The sequence below is a fragment of the Hemiscyllium ocellatum genome, chromosome 6 (assembly GCF_020745735.1).
Source record: "Hemiscyllium ocellatum isolate sHemOce1 chromosome 6, sHemOce1.pat.X.cur, whole genome shotgun sequence".
In the NCBI taxonomy this organism is placed as follows: domain Eukaryota; kingdom Metazoa; phylum Chordata; class Chondrichthyes; order Orectolobiformes; family Hemiscylliidae; genus Hemiscyllium; species Hemiscyllium ocellatum.
In genome coordinates, this window is record NC_083406.1 from 28,084,516 (window position 1) to 28,110,994 (window position 26,479).

Consider the following 26,479-nt stretch of genomic DNA (forward strand, 5'->3'; position numbering starts at 1 on the left):
GGGTAACTTACAGAGCATGAAGGAAAACATTGTTCCAAGTATTTTACAGATCAAGGACAAATAAACAGAACTGCGATGAATTCAAGTGGTAAAATTACTGACTTGATAGTTTACCAGGGATTGCAACTTGCTGTTTTTGATTTGTGTTTAATTGCTGAAGCTGTTAATTATGTATAGCTAGTTGCACAACTTGAGAACCATCAATTCTCAGGAAGGGAAACTGAACCTGAAACATTAACTCTGCTTTCACTCCATAGATGGTGACAGACCTGCTGAGTTTTTCCAGTAATTTTGTGTTTTTGTTTCTGGTTTCCAGCATCCGCAGTTATGTGTTTTTTTTGAGAATCATCAGTGTTATAGAATTCTAAAAATATGCATATTTTGAATTATTATTTTATTTTCCAAGTAGGGAACTGGTGCAAAAATACTCATCCAAAATGTGTCATACTACTCTAAGCTGAACATAAATGATAGATTTTATGCATTTTTTAAGCTTTTGCCAACAGTTTTAAACATGTTTGGTCCTTTCACATGATCTCAATCATTCTGTCCCAGCAGAGCATGCTGAACTAATAGAGTAAGAATAACAAAAGTCCGATTTGATCATAATCCAAGATGATTTGGAAGGGATACATATACTTTAGAAAGGCATGCAGCAAAACTAGTCATCAGCAAGTAGTACTGCAGGGAATGGGACTATGCAGAGCCCCAATACTGAAAAACAGAAATGCTCTAAATCTTGCATTTTTCAGGAACTCTCTGTTATGAAACATCAAAAGCTTAAATATGTACCTCAAATTAATATGTGTCATTAACTGAATTACGAAATATCAAAAACTAAACTCTGGAATAATCTTTCAACATAATCATATGTAAAAGATACATTTGCACATTCATGCTGCCATTCTCTGAATGGAGCCAAACATTGGGAGAAAGTGAGGACTGCAGATGCTGGACACCAGAGTTGAAAAGTGTGGTGCTGGAAAAGCGCAGCAGGCCAGGCAGCATCCGAGGAGCAGGAGAATCGATGTTTCAGGCATAAGCCCTTCTTCAGGAATGAAGAACGGCTTATGCCTGAAACATCGATTCTCCTGCTCCTCGGATGCTGCCATGGAGCCAAACATTCACAAATTAAACACAAATAACATTTTACATTCTCTTGAGGTTTGCCATAAACAAGAATTTTTTGAATTGAATTAAAATAAGTCTGTGCTTATTTTCACAGTATTTTTGTTACTCAATAATTTAACTTCAAAAGAAATTTAGGAAAGAAAATTCTTAAAATTACTGTTTCTGATCTTTCAATTATAAACAAGAGAGGGCAAATTAGGCTGGATTTAATCATCTAGATTTAGATGTAAACTAAGATTAGCAGAGGCAATTTCTATGTTTGCCAAAGGTTTGTGAAAAGGTACTTATCATTTTCAGAATTTATTAAAAATTGGCTGCATTATTAATTTTTTAAAAGGCATCTAAAAACTACATATGTAGCGAAGCATGTTTTGCGGAATGTGAAATTTGCAAACATCATTAAAATTAGCCAGAGGTCAAATTACCTTCAGCATTTCACATTAACATTTACATTTCTGTAGCCTGGTTAATGTTTGCTGCCAAATGCAAAACAGACCAGGCTGTTTGCCTTAGTACCATTCCTCCAGTCCTACCATTAGTCTAAGGGATCCAGGCTGCTGTACGTCAAGAGACAGAAATTCTTGTCAGACCAGAACTTCCGACTTACAGTGTGACATAGCTGAAATTATTTGCATTAGCACCAAGGGATTGAAGTGATAGAAGACCGAATGGGGATAGAAGCTATTCAAGGTGGAAATGGCTTGCAATGAAGGAATGATATAAGTTATTGGGCAGCATTGGTGCTGTGGTATTATCACTAGACTATTAATCCAGACAGCCAGTTAATTTTCTGGGGACCAGGCAGAAAAGAGAAAGGAATGGAGGGATCTGAAAGGTATGGATGGAAGATTGGAGGCTAGAGAGAAATTTGGTGGGGGTGAACACTCTTCAGAGGTGTGATGTGGACTTATTGGGCCAAAGGGCCTGTTCCCACACTGTCGGGATTCTATGATTCTGTGAATCAGATTGGAGGCCTAAACTTTGTGAGAACCATCAGGAGAGCTAATTGGAAGCTGGAATTGTGGCACATGTAGTCTGGTGCAGAGGGGAGGCCAGAAATTGGGTGGTGGTAGTGTTCACTTGCAATAGGTAAGTGAATAGGTAAACTGGATCCAATAGGCAAGTAAAAATAAATATTATTTCAAGTTAAGCAATTTTAGGCCTGCTTTTAAAGGGTCAGCTTTGGGATAATTCATCATAAAACAATTAAAGAGCAAAAACTATATTCAGCCAGACATAGCTGGTCATGTTACACTGCGGAAATAATTTTTATCCTCACAGTAGCAATTGATGTAATTGTGATTTCTACTATGATCATCTAATTTACAGGGGTAGAAATGACAAGTCAGTACATCTGACTGACAGTCTTTTGGTGTTATGCATCGATTATGCGTGTTGCTCAACTTTCTCAATATGTATGACAGAGTGACTTTGACAATTTAGCTATAAATGACCATCCAGTGAACCTAGCAAGTTCTGACAGTGTAACATTTAATTAATGACTTGAAGGCTGTTTTCTGTTGAGTTGACTGGGTTTAACAAGTCCCTTATTGGCTTCTAGCAATTGTCTTTTCAACTTGATGTTTGAAATAGCATGTGGGAAGTTGTTCACCTTTAATTGGTAGCAGGTAAGGAATGGAAATCAGAATGTAAAAAATTTAATCTGGTTCAGTCTGATTGAAAATTTGTTATAGAAATTAAAATAACAAGATATGACAGATTTAGTTTTTTGAAAATTTTATGCTGCAAGTTGTTGCAAGCGCAAACCAGACATCTGGCATTTGTGTGAATGGACAAGCAACTGTGGATCTTCTTAATAAATTAGATTGAAGGATTGTGAAGTTAACAGCTTAAAGATTACAAATGTGTGGAGTGAATGAATTCAAAATAAAAACTTGAAATATAAAAGGAGAAATGAAGAGGGAAAAGATTAGATTGAGCAAGAGGGGAAAATAGGTGAAGAAAAAGCTTCAAAAGAATTTAATTGTACATTTTTTCATTTTAAAAAAAAGTTTCAATTAAAACCAGGAGGAATGAGACTCCACACTTGTAATGGCAAGTGTTTAGTGCCAGGACAATTAAATGAGTAATTAAAACATCACAGGATTAAAAGGACACTTAGATCTCATGACTACTTGTTGAGAATTTAAATTGTATCCACCATGTAAGTATTGCAAATTTTCACCATTCAATGCATTTCATTTATGAGGTAGACAGTGAGATGCCTTATTTGTTGAGTCATTGTCAAGTGGGGAATCTCAACTGACAACCTTTGAATATCATGTTTGATCATGCACCTTTCTTCCTGCGGAATTACTTTTCTGCATCATTACCATTATTTTGACAGTAAACTTAAACTGAGGTTTCACCCATAGCACTTTGATGATTAGTGACTGAGCAACTATGTAAATTGGGTAAATCTCTAAGCCATAGAGAGCCTTGAAATCACTCTGTATTGGGTGATATTTGAGGTGTGGAGCAGTGAACACTACACGAATGGATAGAGGTTGAGGTTGGTGCTCCAGCATAGCTTTTAAACAGTAGTGTTAAAATTTTTGACAAATTTAGAAAAAGTATGGAACTGAGTTTAATTTGTTACATCTCTGTTTAATGCTCATGTTACACTGGCTCCACCCTTTTACTGATGTCACCTGTTAATTGTGGTTGGAGATGAGGAATTCTATTCTCATGCTAAGAGAAACCTGATGTATTACTACAAGCTCTCACAGATCCTAGTAATTATTCCTGACCAAATATCGTTCCACTTATTGCTGGCCCAGACCTTCCGAACTAAGAACACTGTCAACTTTGTAGGTACGGTTAAGATGGTGTATCTGCTATTTCCTTTTGCCCCCAACAATATAATTTATTCAAAAATTCTATTTTAATAATTGCAAAGACATTTCAATTTGAATTCTGCAGAAACTGCACGAATATTCAACTTGTTCCCTTATAACTCAGTATGTTTGTCATAGACTTGATATTGTAAAAATCTAGTTAGGCCCAAGACAATGGAGACTTTGTGGCAGAGAACCACCTCAAGCAATCCTTAATCGATACCATATATGACTAGATGTGGAAAATACCACATGGCTTGAGAAGATGCAGAAAAGATTTATGAGGATGTTGCCAGGACTGGATAGGGAGAGGTGCATAAAGGTGGATAAATCCCCAGGACCTGATCAGGTGTACCCGAGGACTCTGTGGGAAGCTAGGGAAGTGATTACTGGGCCTCTTGCTGAGATAGTTGTATCATCGATAGTCATAGGTGAGGTGCCGGAAGACTGGAGGTTGGCAAACATGGTGCCACTGTTTAAGAAAGGTGGTAAGGACAAGCCAGGGAACTATAGACCAGTGAGCCTGACTTCGGTGGTGGGCAAGTTGTTGGGGGGAATCCTGAGGGACAGGATGTACATGTATTTGAAAAGGCAAGGACTGATTAGTTACAGTCAACATGGCTTAGTGCATGGGAAATCATGTCTCACCAACTTGATTTGAGTTTTTTGAGGAAGTAACAAAGAGGATTGATGGGGGCAGAGCAGTAGATGTGATCTATATGGACTTCAGTAAGGCATTTGACAAGGTTCCCCATGGGAGACTGAATAACAAGGTTAGGTCTCATGGAATACAGGGAGAACTAGCCATTTGGATACAGAACTGGCTAAAGGTAGAAGATAGAGGGTGGTGGTGGAGGGTTGTTTTTCAGACTGGAGGCCTGTGACCAGTGGAGTGCCACAAGGATCGGTGCTGGGACCTCTACTTTTTGTCATTTACATAAATGATTTGGATGCGAGCATAAGAGGTACAGTTAGTAAGTTTGCAGATGACACCAAAATTGGAGGTGTTAAGGACAGCGAAGAGGGTTACCTCAGATTACAATAGGATCTGGACCAGATGGGCCAATGGGTTGAGAAATGGCATATGGAGTTTAATTCAGATAAATGCGAGGTGATGCATTTTGGGAAAACAAATCGTAGCAGGACTTATACATTTAATGGTAAGATCCTGGAGAGTGTTGCTGAACAAAGAGACCTTGGAGTGCAGGTTCATAGCTCCTTGAAACTGGAGTTGCAGGTAGATAGGATAGTGAAGAAGGTATTTGGTGTGCTTTTCTTTATTGGTCAGAGTATTGAGTACAGGAGTTGGGAGGTCATGTTGTGGCTGTACAGGACATTGGTTAGGCCACTGTTGGAATATTGCGTACAGTCCTGGACTCCTTCATATCGGAAAGATGTTGTGAAACTTGAAAGGGTTCAGAAATGATTTACAAGGATGTTGCCAGGTTTGGAGGATTTGAGCTATAGGGAGAAGTTGAACAGGCTGGGGCTGTTTTCCCTGGAGCATCAAAGGCTGAGGGGTGACCTTAAAGAGGTTTCCAAAATTATGAGGGACACAGATAGGGTAAATAGGCAAAGTCTTTTCCCTGCACTCAGTGAGTCCAGAACTAAAGGGCATAGGTTTAAGGTGAGAGGGGAAAGATATAAAAGAGGCCTAAGGGGCAACCTTTTCACGCAGAGGGTGGTACGTGTATGGAATGAGCTGCCAGAGGAAATGGTGGAGGCTGGTACAATTGCAACATTTAAGAGGCATTTGGATGGGTATATGAATAGGAAGGGTTTGAAGGGATATGGGCGGGGTGCTGGCAGGTGGGACTAGATTGGGTTGGGATATCTGGTCGGCATGGACAGGTTGGACCGAAGAGTCTGTTTCCATGCTGTACATCTCTATGAATCTGTGGCTGGATAGGCTGGAGCTATTTTCCCTGGAGAATCAGAGGCTGAGAGGGGACCTTATAGACATTTATAAAATCATGAGGGGCATGGATAGGGTGAATAGCCAAGGTATTTTTCCTAGGGTGGGAGAAGTCAAAAAGATTGCATTGGTTTAAGGTGAGAGTGGACAGAGGGGTAAATTTTTCACACAAAAAATTAATTTTTCAATCCTTCAATCCAATTTGTTAAGGAGATCTACAGTTGCTTGTCCATTCAGACAAATGTCAGATGTTCTGGTTTGCACTTGCAGCGACGTGTAACCCAAAATGTGTATATGGAATGAGCTGCCAGAGGAAGTGTTGGAGAAGGTACAATTACAACATTTAAAAGGCATCTGGATAAGGATATGAGTAGGACACGTTTAGCTGCAAGTGCAAACCAGACATCTGACATTTGTGTGAATGGACATTTAGAGAGATATGGGCCAAATGCTGGCAAATATGACTTGGTTAGATTGGGATGTCTGGTCAGCGTTGATGAAGTAGGCCAGAGGTCTTTTACTAAGCTATATGACTCTATGACTAGGATCAGTAGTCTGAAAATGACCATAAACCCATCCAGTATTTGCCAAGAGGCTCAGGAATCAATTTGTAGAAATAGTAGAGACATGATAATCCATAAACTGTGTTTGTTGTAAGTGCATTTTATATGCTGTTGGATTTTTGTTCATTATCAGTTTTATTTTTTTTCGTGTTCTTGTAATATCTGGATTTTTTGACACACGTACCATGTATGTTTCCATATAAATCTAGTCCTGTTACCTTTGGGACAAAGGTAATAAGTTTTGTATTGGTGAGAGGGCAGTTGGTATGATTTGATAAGGACTGTTTTGTGAATCTTGTAGTGCATTAGCAAAATATATAAATTAAATCCTTTAAATGTATTACTTGCCACTTCTTTGAGTGTTAGTTAAACAGAATATTTTATAGGCACTGTAAATAACCCTTTGTCAGACCACAAATGAGTCTAAATACTTAATGTTAATTAATTAAATAAATTGAAAACTCAGTTTTAATAACCACTAACTAACAGTTATATCCATTAGAATCCATGAAATCACTGGTGTTAGTATTCATTCGAACGTTGATCATTCCATTGTCTTTGTTGCTTTAAAAGCCATCAAGCAATTCACCATTTCTTTTTTGTCCCTTCCAAAAACATTAATTTATAATTATTTCAAGTTTATGTTCGAAGCTGTTGTACAATTGGTGATTGACTTTGTGAATATTTCAACAGTGTTACACAATAAGATTGTTAGTAATTATCACAAGATATTTGTCTTCTTTCTCCAGCTTGCAAATGCCAACACCTTGCTCAATCAAGCACAGCAACCTTACAGCTATCTTATTGAGACTGTACGCCAGAGAGACACTCAGATTCAGACCTATAAAGAAAAACTTTCACAACTGGAGAATGAAATATGGTAAATATCAACAACTATTAGCTTAACTGAGGTTATATTTATCAGAAAAGAAAACAAGTTGGGTTGTTTCTTCCTCCAGAAATTAAAGTTCTGGGGGCATTGTGTTGGAGGTCTTTAAATCTGTTAAATTATTTGATAAAATACACATGAAGATGATGTTTCCACTTGCAGGCAAGAACAGAACTAGAGGCCACATATCTAAGAAGACCACTACTAATTGCAAAAAGGAATTTGGCAGAAAATTCTTTACCCAAGGATTGATTAGAATGTGGAGCTTGCTATCGTATGGTTGGGATAAATAGCAAAGATGAATTCAAGATGAACCTAGGTAAACATATGGGAAGAAATAAATAGAATGATAGATTGATGGGCTAGTTGAAGTAAGGTATGTATAGGCTTTGGTAAAGCAGAAACATTTGTATGTGCCTGCAGGGACAAATGGCTCATTTCTGTGTTATAAACATTTGATGCTTAGAAAAATGCAAACTAATTTTCACCTTTAATATCCGTGGACCATGTTGAATTTCTCTCTGATTTACTGTCAACTCATTCAGCTGTGGGAAGCCGAATAATGTGCAGAAAGTTGCTACTACCTAAATTATTTGTAAAAGGCGCAGGAATTCTTTTCTAAGAGGAGCATCATTTGTCTTTAGTGAGATAGGAGTGTAGGAATAGTAGTATACCAGTCAGACTTTCGAACCTGTTCGACCATTCAGCGAGATCATAACTGCTCAATGGCCAAACTTCATGCACTTACCTTTGGCTCCTTTGCCTTAACACCTTTGCTGAACAAAAATTTATCTATCTCATATTTAAAATTAACAACTAATTTAACATCAATGCCATCTGTAGAAGAGAATTCTTAATCTCTATCATCCTTTGTGTGTAGAAATTCTTCCTAACATCTCTCCTCAATGATTTAGTCCTGATTTTAAGACTATGCCCCCAGTTCTAGAATCTCAAATCAGTGGAAATAGTTTATCTTTATCTATCCTGTCTTTTCCTGCTATCTTGAAGACTTTGATCAGATCGCCCCATTACCTTCTAAATCGAGAGAAAACATGCCTAATTTGCAAAATCTCTCCTCATGACTTAACCCCTGAAATCTATTCTTGCCTCAGTACTTATGCACCATGTCTCTATTACACTTCCCTCATATTATCTTTTGTCTTCCCAAAGGCACTAATACTAACCACTGCCAAGAGTGCCTGTGATTCCCGCTGCTGGCACTGTTTAAAGGCCAGCCGTGCACCCTGTCAAGTACTGTCACCCAGAGGTTGCCCTTCATCATACACGTAGTGGGGTGGGAAACAAAAATAAACATTTCTCAGTGTAGGTAGGTGGCTTAGCTGACATTTCTATGCAAGTGCACATTCATAAAGAAGATTATAGAGGGACAGAACCCCTGACCCTGAACACCTCTGCCTTTCACTTAGTGTGCCAGGACCCCTGGACTTGGCTGAGGAATACTCCTCTTAGACTTTGAAGCATGGCTGTTTGGTTGATACGCATCTGGTGTTCTGGTCTTGAGCATTGCTAGCATATGGTGCAGCTATGACATTAACAGAGCATGGTGCCTTACAAAAACATTTCCACAGGAGAAACATGACTGCTGACAACCATTACAAGCTGCCTGGCATTCTGTCTGTGTTAAATAGCAAGGCAAGACAGTGATACTGTCAGCATTTAAACTCTGGCTGAGGGGACAACACAGAAAAAGATGATCTAGGTAAGACAAAGCAGAGATTCAGTGAGCATCCAAATGAGCACAAAGAGAATGCTTGTTAACACAGCAAGTGAAAAACCCTGAGGTGCATCCTCGTCCACTCTGAAATGGGTGCTTGTCCCTGGGCTCAAAATATCCTGGCCACAGCATTACAATAAAAGGTGCCGATGCATTCTATAGTGCGGTATTGAAGTGCGGTGAGTCTGGTATTGGCCTTATGCCAGTCTCTGTGGATAGGCCACTGCCGTGGAGTGTGTCCTGAGATGTTTGGTGACTGCAGTTTAAGGTGGAAGCCCAGACAGGCAAGCAGTGAACTATAGCCACTCGGTACCACTCTGACTTCCATGTTGGGAATAGTTGCTTTGTAGTTTCTGTCCGGCAGGTAGGAGGATGGGCTATGACTTGTCATTGAGGCAAAATCAGATAATAATGGCATGCTAATGTGTACAATGGATGCAAAAAAGTTTCTCATCATTCACTGCTGAAGTTCTCATCTTTTCAAAACTTGGTTGCATAATAGGACTATTTTTGCAAATCTCATTTCTTTTAAATTCATCCTAGTTTCCCAGCTCACTTGCCAATGCCCACCTTATTCAAATTGGAAAGATTCCACCAGCAGTTCCATATTAAGTTGTTTTGTGGCTTGGAAGTGAACTTAACAAGTGGTGATCAAGATATTGCCAAGGCTTTGTAGCAGGCATGTGCAATGTGTGGTTGGGAGCTCTTGTATCGTACTGAGCTGCACTCATTCTTTTTCTAATATGTTGTTTGGAAAAATTGTATTTAGCTTTTCAAACATTCTGCAGTTGAACCTAGTCAAAAAGTGTGGTGCAGGAAAAGTGCAGCAGGTCAGGCAGCATCCTGCTGTGCTTTTCCAGCACCACACTTTTCGACTCTGATCTCCAGTATCTGCATTTTTCCGTGAGTTTATTTTGAATCACGTTGGCAATGGATGACGAATTCCAGAAATCCAGTTTATAATTGATAGCTGTGTGGATACAGGATTTGGTGGTCGTGACAATGATGTAGGTGATGGTGCAGACATGGAAATAATGTTTTCTAGTATTGGGTGGGAGGTGAGGTTTACATCTGAGCTTAGGATTGAATCAAACACAAAAGTTCTCCACAGCGTAATGCAGCCTGAGAAAATGACAAAGGGACAGAGTCCAGGTTGAGCTGGAGAAACTGTTATCATCCACTGTCAATGGCAGGCAGTCTGCAGACACGAAATGATTGTAAAATGAAGGAAAGTGATGGAAATAGATCTGGACTGCCATTAATATGCCTGTTAGGGCTCATACTATGGTCTATAGACATTATAATCAAGACAAAGCATCATTGAGGGACTCTGCAAGAAACATGAGAAGCCAGAGCTCAAAACAGCCAGAGCTAGTTAAGGCAGACAGGACATACGGTTAGTCCCAAGTAGCTGGACTGCAGATGTCCATCAAAAATCAGAAAAGAATACTGCAGTTAAAGAATATGTTTAAAGTCATGTTGAATGCAACAATTTGGAATGTAAATACTGTTATAATCCCAAACAGTACCACCAAATTTATGTTATGACCTGCATTTGTGTTATTCAAAATATTCATCTTTTTGCAATGATTTTGTTGTACCTATCTAACAAAACGAGCTGGCTTTCCTACTAAAGCATTTGTTCACCTGATCGATCCAATAAACATTGTCATGGCTGTATAACTTAAGGTCAACTTCCCAAATTTCAATATTGAACACTCCTTGCACATACACCAAAACGTCAACGTTTTGCATTGATTGTCAAATTTTTTGAGGGCTTAGTTAATGCATATTTGCTAGCTTTGCCTTTGTCCTATCCTATCCTGTTGCTGATTGACCAAGTCATGTAACTCAAGTGGTGATAAAAGGAGTCCATCTTAGTACCAGTCAGCCACATCTTGTACTTTTGAACATCTATGCGTTATAAAAAAGTAACTTTCTTTTATATCTTGCAGTCATATCTGAAACTTAGTTCAGGTTTGAATCTGTTTTACTAAGATTGAACCTTAGTTGAACTTGAATTTAAATTGGAATTTGTTTGCCAGGACTATCACCAGGCTCAGTCAGAATATCTACAATTCATCAGTAACAATATTGAGTTCATTTAAAGTGCCTGTCTATAACTCAACATAAAAATAGATAATGATCTGGAGCTGGAGCTTGAGGTGGTGAATAAATTATACCTGTGACCTGAGCCTGAATTAAGTTTTTAAAAAATCTTGTGCAGCACTAAGCAAGATTTAGGTCTTTTTGGACTAGATTTATTGTTTACAATTAACAAAGCATTTCTAAATTTATGTGACACAGACTTTCATTGCCTTCACAATAACAGACTTTCATTGCCTTCACAATAACTTATCTGATATAGCCTCTGACAGTCCTAACATTTTGGATATTTGTGAACCATCCTCAAAGAACCAGGCAATAAGTATGAGGATATCCATCCTCAGCAACAGTTTATTTTGGTAGCGCCAAAGTGCATCGTCTAACAGAAGTATTTCCTGTTTTGGTATCAGTTGTCAACCCCTGTCAGACAAGATTTGAAATCTAATATATTTGAAACCCTGTTGGCTGAAAAAGTCCTCAGAGAAGATGCTTCTTGCAGAAGTTCATAACTCATCTCTTGCTTTCAATCTTACCTTCTCTTGCCGTCACAAGATTGTTAAGTCCCAGGTGTTCCGTTTCCACAATCAGCAGGTTGTACTATTACCACGAAAACTGTCAAGGAAACAGAAACTTTCCATGTTGCATTTTCATACTTTCTTCAGATTTTACTCGATGTTAAAAGATGCATCATATTTGATATTGTTTAGAGCTCTTATGTTTAGAAGGATTTCACAAAAAAATATATATTTCAAGCTTTGTAGAAATAGCTAGAGTAGTTTCTTTTGAAAAGTTCATTCCAAGGTCATTGTGGACAGATTTCTTCTAATTTTTGTAAATTCACATGATGTGATAGTTGCTTGTTTTGCTGTAGAGCCGATTGGGGTTGTTTTGAAGAGTGACTGGCTTAGAGAGATTCTTGTTTTATTGGAATCAGTTGGAGGAAAGCCTGCTAAGAACAAGCTTCTTAGGTGATTTTTCCAGTTTCTGAACTTAAACCCTCTTGCTGAGTTCAGCATGAAACCCGTTAGCTCTTATGAAAGTGTGTTTGAGGGAATATCTCAAGCTTGTATTTCTTAAATAAGTTATGTCTTCAAGACTCCTGAGACAGGTACGAAAATGTCAGAGCAATAGACTCTGGAACATTATATGCTCTATTATTTTCTTTCAAGAAAAACTGAGAAATTTTCTTTTTTTTTCTGAAGAGTAAGTTTGTCTGATTGTGTGTATTTTGGGAGTATTTAGAGGAATCAGTATTCATACTTGTATATTACTGACTACGTATGTTAACTAATTAATGCTTCATAATCAAATAAATTTATTTTGAAAGTAAAGCAATAAATATATTAAAGAAACCTGATTGTTACATCTTGTTTAAAACCTGATATGGATAAGGCATTTAATTGGTCATCTTGATAATTGGGAAAAGTAGTTCTATTTAATTTGTAACCCATGGAGTATTGGGAATACAGTAATAGTGCACTCCTTCAACCTAATTCAAATTAATGGAAAAACAGCACAAATGTGGACCTAAATTGTTGGTAGATCTTGAGTGCTTCTGCTGAACTGTTGAACACTGAGGTAATTCTAAACACAAAGTAGCATGGAAATGCAAGTGAGAGACACAGATTTCCAGGTGGGTTCAAGTATATGACCCTTTACCAAATTAGCATGTTGTTTCCATGCCATTTATGCTCTTCTGCCAATTACTCCTATTAAATCCACAGTGAAGTATGGAACAGCGGCTGCTTTACATACGCAAAACACTTGGAGATTTTGCCAGAAAGGAAGCACAAAGCAATTGCAATTTAAACAAACACAGAGATAATGATATCTTGAGCATGAGTCTCTTCCTCTTAGCCTCGTGTCCCTAGGTCTTTGCTTGACAGGTAGTGATGCTGATGGTGGAACTTACTTCCTGTTTCCAACCCTATTAATATCTGAGCAGAGTGCAAACTTCTGTGGATAACCAAGTTAGTCTTAAGTGTGAACGTGGCAACCTACTCCCTCAGAGCCTGAAAGCTCTGAAACCAGCAAATATTTCTGCTGCTTTTCATTACTGTCAGAACATCCGGTTTTCCTTCTGCACTTCAAGGTGAGAGTTAGATCAATTGCAAACAGCAGATGACAAGTGTTGTTGACACAGAGCGAATGACAAATCTTGAACAGCACAGTTCAGCGTAAAAATATCTCGAGGTGTTTCTGCACCATTCTGACCACCAAACATGACTTATTAAATGCCATTACTAGAAATTGGCTCTGCTAAACTTCAGCAGTAGCTACTTGTCCCTGTGTGATTTTGTTACGTTTAATACCAGCTTCACTGTATAATTGTGTATAATTAACCCTAACCCCCAAGTACTGCTATTCAGCTGAACTGGTATCTCATTTTTCAGTTATATAATTGTCATTTTTCAGTTGCTTTTTTTCATCAAAATAAGCTTTGTGAGTAATTTGCTGAAAGTGTGTTGCTGGTTAAAGCACAGCAGGTCAGGCAGCATCCAAGGAACAGGAAATTCGACGTTTCGGGCCAGAGCCCTTCACCAGGAATGAGGAGAGTGTGCCAGGCAGGCTAAGATAAAAGGTAGGGAGGAGGGACTTGGGGGAGGGGCGATGGAGATGTGATAGGTGGAAAGAGGTCAAGGTGAGGGTGATAGGCTGGAGTGGGGTGGGGGCGGAGAGGTCAGGAAGAAGATTGCAGGTTAGGAGGGCGGTGCTGAGTTCGAGGGAATTGACTGAGACAAGGTGGGGGGAGGGGAAATGAGGAAACTGGAGAAATCTGAGTTCATTCCTTGTGGTTGGAGGGTTCCCAGGCGGAAGATGAGGCGCTCTTCCTCCAACCGTCGTGTTGTTATGTTCTGGCGATGAAGGAGTCCAAGGACCTGCATGTCCTCGGTAGAGTGGGAGGGAGAGTTAAAAGTGTTGAGCCACCTCTGGGACGCCCGGACCAACTAACCACCTCTGGGACGCCCGGACCAACCAACCCAACCACCCAGTGGCTCAACACTTTAACTCTCCCTCCCACTCCACCAAGGACATGCAGGTCCTTGGACTCCTCCATCGCCAGAACATAACAACACGACGGTTGGAGGAAGAGCGCCTCATCTTCCGCCTGGGAACCCTCCAACCACAAGGGATGAACTCAGATTTCTCTAGTTTCCTCATTTCCCCTCCCCCACCTTGTCTCAGTCGATTCCCTCGAACTCAGCACCGCCCTCCTAACCTGCAATCTTCTTCCTGACCTCTCCGCCCCCACCCCACTCCGGCCTATCTCCTTCCACCTATCACATCTCCATCGCCCCTCCCCCAAGTCCCTCCTCCCTACCTTTTATCTTAGCCTGCCTGGCACACTCTCCTCATTCCTGATGAAGGGCTCTGGCCCGAAACATCGAATTTCCTGTTCCTTGGATGCTGCCTGACTGCTGTGCTTTAACCAGCAATACATTTTCAGCTCTGATCTCCAGCATCTGCAGACTTCACTTTTTACTACTTTGTGAGTAATTGATTTGAAGCCCATGATTATGCATTAATCTTAAAAGTTGTAGTATGTTTGTAAATACTGTGTGAAATAATTGTTTATTCAACTTAAGTACCCCAAGTGGGAAAAAGCCTTTATTAAATAAAACATGTGGTCCTTACTATGCTCAAATATGTACCTGCTTTTTTTTCAGTCAATCAAATAAAGAGAAAGCTGCTTTACTTCGCATGAAAAACCAAATGGCAGCAGATCTAGAGAAACTCTTGAATCAACGAGAGGTATTTGTTTTCAAATTATCTTACATTTGGCAGGACATAAAGACATAAGAAATAGGAAAGGCAATTGGTTACTGTTATTTTTTGGTTTTATTTAAAAGCTGTTTCTAAGTCAGAATGGAATGAAAGATTGAAATTAGTTAATTTCAGCGAGGGAAAATGCGACATGAGTTCCAATGGTTTGAAAGCTGCTGGCATAACAAATGTACCAACCCATGGAAAACAAGAGAATTTAGTAATATAATGTTCACTTGGACTAATTACATAATTATAACTGATTGAACAAAGAAATTGAGCGATAGTAAGAAATGATCATGTACGAATGGCTATTTATGCTGTTGGAAGAACAATAGGCAGTGATTGGATTATTTTTTAAGCATGTACCTGACATGGAAGTTTAGTGGGATTTTCTATGTTAAACACATTGGATGTTAGGGCTATGTACAGGGTATCTGTAAGTGCCATTCCTATCAAAACATTTTATTGTAATTGTAAGATGCAGTACCTTCATTTAACAAGTAATATGCACACCTGCAAATTTAGCCATTACAGAAGCAATTGAAATACACTCTACAATAGTTAAACATATTTACTTCCAACAGTTTGACAGGCACAAAACAGTATTACTGTGACAGGTTTTATCATGAACTTGTAATCTTCATTGAAAATAACTCTACAGAAACAGTCAACAAAGAATATTCTACCTACATACTCGATAAAAACATATTCAAGGCTTTTGAAATTTGTCTTTGGTACACTGGAATTTATAAATAGTATAAGCTATTAGTATAAAAATCATATACAAAAATATCTGTAAATTATACTTTTAATTACTGTGTGATTCTTAAAATCATTTATGTTCCTCTTGTGCTGAACAACTAGAGTAAGAAAAATAACAGCATGCATATTGACGGCAGTGTGATGAGAATAAAACTAACATTTTCAAGGTTTGAGTTTGAATCCATTTGTACTGGCTGATGCGCTTTTGTCATGTTTTCGAAGAACATGCATAAAAATATCTTTAATTCTGTGTCTAACCAAAACATGCTTCTCAAACGTTTTCCCATCATGACTACAATTTATGCTTCATATTAGTTATGGGGGAAGATTAGAGGCAATGACTGGTAGGTAGTGTGCTACCTGAGAGAGTTGCAACAGTGGCACTGGGGGGGAGAGCTGAGAGAGTGAAGAAGGGGCTGTTTCATTCTCAGGGTTTTAAATACAAAAGAGCACCTACTTCTCAAGGTTTTTCAAAATAACATTCTCTAAGTTCAGCAGATTATGCCATGCCAGTTTTAAAAATACTCAGGTGATAAAGGTGCTGCATCCAAATAAACTCCAAATTAAAACAATTTGGAGATGCCGGTGATGGACTGGGGTGTACAAAGTTAAAAATCACGCAACAGCAGGTTATAGTCCAAGTGGTTTAATTGGAAGCACACTAGCTTTTGGAGCGTTGCTCCCACAACCACCTGATGAAGGAGCGGTGCTAGTGTGCTTCCAATTAAACCTGTTGGACTATAACCTGGTTTATCATTTGTCACAGCTGTGCCCACTCAACTAATCTGACCCCTTTTATAACATGCTTCTCCCATCTTCAATATTTACTCCACTTACTGTAATCAAAGCTTGGTTTAAAGTTCTCTATTCCTTGATCCAGATGTTTTCTATTCAGCCTGTTCAGAGATATAATTACGTAGCTGCAGCAGGTGAGACTTGAACCTGGACCTCCTGATCCAGAGATAGAGGCACTGCAACTGTGCCACAAGACCCCTCCTTTATGCAATGCGTTGATGAGTATTATAAAAAGCTGCTCCTTGTTACGTATCCATGCTAATCAAAAATGTACGCTTTAACTCTAGTGCCTGTCTTCGATCTCACAACTCCTTTCCAACCAATATCGCAAGGTTGCCTCCAGGTCTTTGTACTTTGATTTTTACGAACTGCTCTTCTGTAAAACTTAGCTTGGAATACTGGACAACACAATATCCACTTATACTGTCTTGAAATACAACACTGACCCTGTTGGGTTTTTTTACATCAATCCAACAGCTTTACAGCGATTTTTACTGCTATCATTTTACTTCGAAATTTTTAAAAACTAAATTTAAATTTTCAAGCTGCTGCAGTGGAAGTTGAACTCTTATTCAAAACTCAACTATTTACAATTTCAAGAAAAACTAATTCAACGGGAACATTAATTAATCACAGATTCATAGAGATGTCCAGCACGGAAACAGATCCTTCGGTCCAACTCATCCATGCCAACCAGATATCCCAACTCAATCTAGTTTCACCTGCCAGAACCCGTCCCATATCCCTCCAAACCCTCACTATTCACATACCCATCCAGATGCAATCGTACCAGCTCCACCACTTCCTCTAGCAGCTCATTCCATACACGTGCCACCCTCTGCGTGAAAAAGTTGCCCCTTAGGTCCCTTTTATATCTTTCCCCTCTCACCCTAAACCTATGCCCTCTAGTTCTGGACTCCCCCACCCCAGGGAAAATGCTTTGTCTATTTACCCTATCCATGCTCCTCATGATTTTATAAACCTCTATAAGATCACCTCTTAACCTCCAACGCGCAAGGGAAAACAGCCCCAGCCTGTGCAGCCTCTTGCTATAGTTCAAATCCTCCAATCCTGGCAACGTCCTTGTAAATCTTTTCTAAACCCTTTCAAGTTGCACAACATCCTTCCAATAGGAAGGATACCAGATTTGCACGCAATGTTCCAAAAGTGGCCTAATCAATGTCTTGTACAGCTGCAACATGACCTCCCAACTCCTGTATTCAGTACTCTGACCACTATCCTACCTACCTGCGACTCCACTTTCAAGGAGCTATGAACCTGCACTCCAAGGTCTCTTTGTTCAGTAACACTCCCCAGGACCTTACCATTAAATATACAAGTCCTGCTAAGATTTGTTTCTCAAAATGCAGCGCCTCACATTTATCTAAATTAGCTCCATAAGCCACTTCTCAGCCCATTGGACCATCTGATCAAGATCCGTTGTAATCTGAGGTAAACTTCTTTGCTGTCCACTGCACCTCCAATTTTGGTGTCATCTGCAAACTTACTAACTGTACCTCTTATGCTCACATCTAAATCATTTATGTAAATGACAAAAAGTAGAGGACCCAGCACCGATCCTTGTGGCACTCCACTGGTCACAGGCCTCCAGTCTGAAAAACAACCCACCAACACCACACTCTGTCTTTTACCTTTAATCCAGTTCTGTATCCAAATGGCTAGTTCTCCCTATATTCCATGAGATATAACCTTGCTAACCAGTCTCTCACATGGGAAACCTTGTCAAACACCTTACTGAAGTCCAAATATATCACGTTCACCACTTTGCCCTCATAAATCCTCTTTGATACTTCTTCAAAAAACTCAATCAAGTTTGTGAGACATGATTTCCCGTGCACAAAGTTATGTTGACTATCCCTAATCTGTCCTTGCCTTTCCAAATACATAGACATCCTATCCCTCCGGATTCCTTCCAACAAGTTGCCCACCACTGACCTCAGGTTCACTGGCCTGTAATTGCCTGGCTTGTCCTTACTACCCTTCTTAAACTGTGACACCACGTTAGCCATGCTCCAGTCTTCAGGCACCTCACTTGTGACTATTGATGTTACAAATATCTCAGCAAGGGGCCCAGCAATCATTTCCCTAGCTTACTACCGGGTTCTAGGGTACGCCTGATCTTGTCCTAGGGTTTTATCAACTTTTATTGCATTTCAAGACATCCAGCACTTCCTCCTCTATAATATGGACATTTTTCAAGATGTCACCATCTATTTCCCTACATTCTATATTTTCTATGTCCTTTTTCACAGTAAACACTGATGCAAAATACTCATTTAGTATATACCCCCATCTCTTGCAGTTCCATACAAAGGCAGCCTTGCTGATCTTTGAGGGGCCCTATTCTCTCCCTAGTTATCCTTTTATCCTTAATGTATTTGTAAAAACCCTTTAGATTCTCCTTAACTCTATTTGCCAAAGCTATCTCATGTCCCCTTTTTGCTCTCTTGATTTTCCTCTTAAGTATACTCCTACTGCCTTCATACTCTTCCGAAGATTCATTTGATCTATCCTGTCTATACCTGGCATGTGCTTCCTTTTTTTTAAACCAAACTCTCAATATTTTTTGACATCCAGCATTCCCTATACCTACCAGCCTTTCCTTTCACCCTAACAGGAATATACTGTCTCTGTTCTCTCATTATCTCATTTCTGAAGGCTTCCCATTTTCCAGCTATCCCTCTACCTGCAAACATCTGCCCCCAATCAGCTTTTCAAAGTTCTTGCCTCATACTATCAAAATCAGCCGTCCTCCAATTTAGAACTTCAAATTTTAGATCTGGTCTATCCTTTCAATAATGAAACATTGATAATCGGTCGTCGAAAATAATATTTAGGGCATTTTTCTTTCGACTAGATGTTACGCAAAACATACCAGTCTTGCTGGCACAAGTGAGTATCACTATCAGACTTATGCGTTGTTTACAACAATGTATTTTGCAAATCAATTTTTATATTGCTTCTGAATGTATTGATTTCGTGTGATGAACTTAAACCTCTGAAGTTTAGTAATAAAGAAGTAATATGGTTTCAGTTAATACACACTATGGAATTATATCAACATATGGAGGTTGGTTTTTAATATCAGATATCTTTCAATTGCAATGTAATAATTTGAGAACCATCATCTGTATCTTATAGTCCTTAGATCATTAAAGCAGCTATTACAGCTGGTATAAAATGTGGCAAATGTTCAGTACTAAAGTAATTATTCTGCAAGTAATTATATTTGGAGCTGGTGGGGTTGGTGATATTGGTGCATTAATCATATTTAATGGAACAACAAATATGCATGCCTCCTTGTGCCTTTTGAAAAGGAATCTCACTTTATAACTGAACACACTAGTGAAATCCATTGGAGAAAATTGAAGAAGACAACCTGCTTGTGTCACTTAAAGTTGTTTGTAGAATTGTTGGCCCAGTGTATCTCCAGATGTCTATTAATGAGGTTCAGCTGGCATGATAATTGGCAGAGGGCCCATGCTGCATAACAGAAGTGTTTGGCAACAAAATCTTTCTTGCTATTTTTACCTTACAATCCACCAAATCTTGAAATTGAGAATTGCTTTTGTAAACTGTCTTCATGCTTGGAGCATAAATCTTGTGCTCAAATCAGATTAATTTGTGCTACTTTCATCATTCAGTTATTCCGTGTAAAAGTATGTGGTTTACATCACAACTTATCTACCTTTATACTTAAAACAGCCCCAGTGAATTCCCTTGGAGTAATTTTGCATACTGAGCTGGTCTCATCTTCAGCAAGTTGACATTAACTGTGCTGCCTTCCAGGACAGCTGCACTACACTGACAGCTTTTTTATATACGAGTCGTAAAATGTCTGGTCACTTACATGAGTGATCAAGTCACTGGTATACTAATTCCTACTTTGCTCTACTTAAACCCCTTTTTAAGCTATTTTGCATAAAACGTAATTGCTTAGTTGTCATTTAAATACATTTTCATGCAAAAATCAATAGCGTTTTATCAAAATTTTATGAATAAGTGCTGCTGAAGATAAGGTAATGAAACTGTCAATATCCTTGCAGTAAACATAAATATCTACCCAGATCTTCCAGTCTGAGGATTACCGGAGACCAGACATATGACCCATCACTATGGAATTGTCCAGGAGGTTTTAAATTATAATGGGTAGTTCGCCTGTTCCCTGCTATTGTGTCTTCAACTTAGAGTTGAAGACTTGACAGTTCGACTGTACTTATCGGATAGTTACCCAGGAATGTTTAAAATTTAGCCAAACTGCAATTAAGTACAAAGCTAAGTGCAGAACTGATCCCATTCTGTTTATTCCCCATCATTATCGGTCTGACTCTTCAGCTAACCCCACCTACACACTGACCAGCGCAACTATCATTCCTGATCATGCTAACACTAATTGCCTGACTAGCCCCTGACCTGAACCGATTACTCCTTCAGCCTACCAGTCATCCTTGCCCACTAATGTCACTCGCCCTACTCATTCATTATTCACAAATGTTCACTCTGGACATTCAAACTTACCTTAATGGCAGCTTTGCCATGAAAGAGGGCAAGACTTGTTTTCCCCAACTGTGATCTGATGGAATTGACTCAGGGATGCTGTGCTCTGTGTTTTTGAGGAGGCCAGGTAGGAAGACACAGAAAGAAATCTGGAACAGTATCATCTGAGAGAAAGGTTTGAACAGAACAGAAATTCTATGATGTTCTCTTTTCCCCAAAACAAATCCAACAATGAATACTTTAAATATAAATGTAAAGGGGGCAGTATACTAAACAGGTATAAAACAAAAGAAAGTGTTGCCTTATTTTGCCTCTTTAAAAATAGAGTGTGAACTTTTCAAATGCACATTAACTTGCATCATCCTCTTCATATTACCCAACTGTCAGGTGGGAAATGGGGACGAGGCCCTATCTAGACTTTTATTACTCCCTGTACATTTTACTTACTCATTTAATTTTCTAATGTTATTTCTTAATGAATCTCAGAAATAAAAATAAACAACCGTGTTTAAATGGTGGTTTAATGATGTGGTGACCAATAAACATTAAAATTCCACTCATTAACTTATAACACTGCATGTACATTGCACCCATTAAAAAATCAGCATATGTTGCTAAATAAAAAACAAATGCACTGCAGATGCTATACATCAGTGATAAAAACAGAAGTTGCTCAAAAAGCTTAGCAGGTCTGGCAGCATCTATGGAGAAAAAAACAACAGTTCTGAGGAAAGGTCACCGGACTCGAAACATCAAATCTGCTTTCTCTCCACAGATGCTTCCAGACCTTTCCCAGCAATTTCTGTGTTTGGACCATATGGTGCAGTTTTATGAGAATTCATTTAATGTACCTAATCATTTTAAAATAAATCTTGGAAAGTTTGTTCCTCAATTAATTTTGAAACTTGAGAACTTATTTAAGTCATTTACATTGCTACCCTTGTGGAGGTACCATAAACCAAGATACCAAATCTTCTGTGATTCACAACTAAAAAAATTACCAACAGGATTCCTCTTTTTGTAGCTTTTAACTGATATCCGACATGTGAATTAAGAGGCAATTGATACGTAAAATAAAAATATAAGTTGTACATTTATTTGTCAATACAATGAAGATGTGCATTATGCACCATAAACATTTGTATCGTTCCCACAAAAATGTGGCAGCATGTAGCTACCCAGTTCCACAATTTGCCATTCTTTGTACACATGATGTATATCAATATTCAAAGTGTTCTCTGACAGCTGCTTTGTGTTCAAGTTTCACAGCTATGATTATCTTCAGCGAGGCAGAATTCTATTGACCTTCTTCCTTTGTTCCATGGCATCCCTGATGACTGAACATTCCAGAGTTCCTTTTCACCTAATCAATCTTTCACATCCCAATTGACGATTTGACCATTTCTGGTTCAGTATCAAGCTGTTCTGCATCTCTGAGCAATTCAGTCAGATCTCCAGCTTTTAGACCTTTTTAGGCAGTTCGTATCGCCTCCAAATTCTGCGTGATAAACAGATGTCTTCTTGAGCGAAATTTATTTCTTCTCATGAGATTTTGTTGTGTTCTTCTTTATGCTCAGCCTGTTTTCTTTTAGTGTCTTCATCTGTACCTTCACCCTCCGGTTCCTCTGCTTGTAGATTTCCTTTGTGTATGAATCTTTTCTTCATGTTTGGACATACTACACCTGGATCTCAACTTCCCTCCTATTGGTACTGTTTTTAAATCAAGAATTACTAGGTCAAGTAGATCAGTATTTGTTCTAACAAGTGATCACTTGTGAGGGATTCTGGCTTTCGAAAGTTATATCCAAGCTCTCTCAAAGATAATTTAGCTTCTGTTTTACTTCCCTCATGGGACATGTACGGTGCTGACTGGCCAGCATTTTATTATCCATCCCTAATTGCCCAGGAAAGTGCTGAAGAGCTGCAGTCCACATGCTATAGATTGACCTACAATGAAGTCCGATTCTAAACTTCACTACATAAAAATACCTATGAAAGTACTTGCAATGCATTTAAATCCCCTCAAGTACTTCATCCCAAATATTAAAAAAACAAGGATTTGTATTCATTATGCCAGAGCAAAAGTCTATTATTCTTTCAATACCATCTTTGGGCTGGCAAATACAATGTGAATTTACAGCTTTTCTTTTATTTATTCATAGGACGTGGGCATTCTGATTGTGCCAGTGATTAATGCCCATGGACGTTTTGTAGAAAATAGACTTTTTCCTTGCTGTACCATTGCCACACTTTATTGTGGGTTGTCCTTAAAATGTCTATTTTTGAATTTTAGATCAGATACTAAAATGAATCTTTCAATTTACTTGTTAAATCAACACAAGTGTACATTAGCAGCAAAATTGGAGAGTAAGGCATTTTGTGGTTGTGTTGCTTGTCTGTGTTGATTATTTGCCTTAATTAATAGTTATGTTTATATGTTTCAGGAATTGGCAGTAATGAAGCAAGTTCTGATAAATTTGCACAACAAGCAGCATGGTGATGGCTTACCAGTTTCTCGTGACGATCTCAAAAGTAATCCTATTGCCCAAGCAACAAAATTGTCTCTGAGCATTCCCCCACATGAGGATGAAAATGTCTACAAACCAAAACCAACTATTTTTGTAAGTTATCTTTTTCTCGGAAGCAAAGAAAGCGCTCGTTTTATTTTACCAGATCATTTTCTTTTATTTGTTCGTGGGATGTGGCCGTTGTCCGCTGGTCAACATTTATTGAGCGTCCCCCGTTCCCCTTGAGAAAGTTGTGGTGAGCTGCCTTCTTGAACTGCTGCAATTTATATACTGCAGGTTGACCATAATGCCCTGAGGGATGAATTCCAGGATTTTTGCTGGTGTTGGACTGGGATGGACAAAGCCACAAGTCACCAATACCAGGTTATAGTCCAATAGGTTTTTGAAATCACAAACATTTGGAATGCTGCTCCTGTGTCAGTTGAAGTAGGAGGGAGGCACACAGGCACAGAATTTATAGACAGAGAGAGCATTACAAATAATTCTAGGTAATTAAGAAAAGGAAGGAGGAAACCAGAGCACCCGGAGGAAACCCCCGCAGACACTGGGAGAATGTGCAAACTCCACACAGTCAGTCGCCTGAGTCGGGAATTGAACCTGGGTCTCTGGAGTGTGAGGCAGCCATGCTAACCACTGTACCATCATGCCGCCCACTAAAACAGGCCCTTCAGCCCAACAAGTCCACACCAACCCGCTGAAGTGCAATCCACTTCCCCTACATTTACCCCTGCCCCTAACACTATGGGCAATTTAACATGGCCAAACCATCTAACCTGCATATTTTTGGACTGTGGGAGGAAACCAGAGCACCCGGAGGAAACCCACGCAGACACAGGGAGAATGTGCAAACCCCACACAGTCAGTCGCCTGAGGCGGGAATTGAACCCGGGTCTCTGGTGCTGTGAGGCAGCAGTGCTAACCACTGTGCCGCCCATGTGTGTGATGTTGTGATCGATGTCCTGAAGGCTGGGTAGTTTGCTGCGAACTTTAGTCTGTTTGAGGTTTGGCAGTTGCTTGAAGGCAAGAAAGGTGCATTTCACCAACTGTAGGTGGCTGTCACGTTCGTCCTTATCAGAGCAGCCCCAGTATATGTGCAGGGCTTGATCATAGGAGATGGCTTCTTCAACATGCTTAAGATGGAAGCTAGAAAAATTGAAGCATCATGAGGTTGGATACGTTTGGGGTGGCACAGTCGCTCAGTGGTTAGCACTGCTGCCTCACAGCGCCAGGATCCAGGTTCGATTCTAGCATCGGGCGACTGTTTGTGTGGAATTTGCACATTCTCCCAGTGTCTGCATAAGTTTCCTCTGGGTGCTCTGATTTCCTCCCACAGTCTAAAGATGTGCAGGGCAGGTGAATTGACAATGCTACATTGCCCATAGTGTTCATGGTTGTGTTGATTTGGTACATTAGTCAAGGGTAAATATAGGGGTAGGGGTATTGGGTCTGGGTGGGTTACTCTTCGGAGGCCCGGTGCGGACTTGTTAGGCTGAAGGTCCTGTTTCCACACTGTAGGGATTCAAGATTCTAGGTTATCCATGGACCTGCAGTAGAGTGAAGTACTGAGGTGTCTGTGCATGATGGTGAGGCATGTGTCCAGGAATGAGACTGATTCTGAAGAGTAGTCCTCGGTAAGTCTGATATTGGGATGAAACTTGTTGATATCGTCATGTAGTCTCTTCAGTGATTTCTCACGAGTCCAAAGGAAAAAAATGTCGTCAATATGTCTGGTGTAAACCGTTGGTTGGAGGTCCTGTGCAGCAAAGGTGTCTTGCTTGAGCTTGTAAATGAAATGTTTGCGTATTGGGTTGCAAATTTGGTTCCCATGGCTGTTCTATGTGTCTGGATGAAGAGCTGGTTGTCAAAGGTGAAGATGTTGTCGAGGATGAAGCAGATGTGTTGTAGGATGGCATCTGGGAATTGGCACTTAATGGTGTGGAGCACTGAGGCTGTTGCAGCAATGCCATCATCATGGCGGATGTTCGTGTAGAATGCCAAAACATCCATTGTGACGAGCAGTGTTCATGATTCGACTAGTCCATGGGTGCTGAGTTTCTGTAAGAAGTCTGTAGTGTTGGGACAGAGATTGGGGTTTCCTTGTACAATGGGTTTCAAGATGCCCAGAGAGGTTCGCATACAGGGTTCTGTTGCCTGATACGATGGGATGTCCGGGTGTGTTATCTTTGTACATCTTCGAAAGGCAGTAGAAGTTTCCAATGGGAGAAGTACACAGGATGAGAGTGCACAGGATACTCTGAAAGTCTGGAGCAAAGGTCTTTGTCAGGCTGGTGAAGTGATGGATGTGATTGTCTGGTCAGATCGGCAGGTAATTGTCTGTCAGATAATAATTCATCCCCTCACTTGCTAGTCAGACACTATTCACACCGTTTGACCCTTTTGATCACCTGCAAAGACTTGTTATTCAGCCTGTCAACACTCCACTCACACTATTTGTACTATCTTTTGGCACTCTTAATTACTTGGAATTATCTTGCAATGATCTCCATCTATAAATTCTGTGCCTGTGTGCCTCCCTCTATTTCACCTGACAAAGGAGTAGTGTTTCTCCTTTGTGCTTCAGAAGCTTGTGATTTGAAATAAACCTGTTGGACTATAAATTGGTGTCATGTGCCTTCTGACTTTGTAGATGATGGACAGGCTTTGGGAGTGAGGAGGTGAGTTATGCACCGCACAGTGCTGTTAATTTTCTGCTCAATGGTAAATGCTAGTATTTTGATATTGAGGGATTCAGTGATGGTAACGCCATCAAGGGTGGTGGTTAGATCGTTAATTATTGGAGACGGTCCTTGCCTGGCATTTGTGTGGCATGCATGTTACCTCTTGTCAGCCCAAGTCTGGGTATTGTCTAGATCTTGTTGCATTTGAAAATGGACTGCTTCAGTATCTGAGGAGTCACGAACATTGTGCAATC

General features: G+C 39.6%; 1 protein-coding gene across 1 annotated transcript in view; it reads left to right on the forward strand.

Moving 5' to 3' along the window:
- pibf1 (progesterone immunomodulatory binding factor 1) overlaps positions 1 to 26,479 on the forward strand; it is a 141,369-nt gene that overhangs the window by 110,265 nt on the left and 4,625 nt on the right. The window contains exons 15-17 of the mRNA XM_060826525.1: positions 7,196 to 7,326; positions 14,845 to 14,929; positions 23,464 to 23,640. Coding sequence (XP_060682508.1) covers positions 7,196 to 7,326; positions 14,845 to 14,929; positions 23,464 to 23,640 — 393 coding nt within the window. The remainder of the gene's footprint in view (positions 1 to 7,195; positions 7,327 to 14,844; positions 14,930 to 23,463; positions 23,641 to 26,479) is intronic.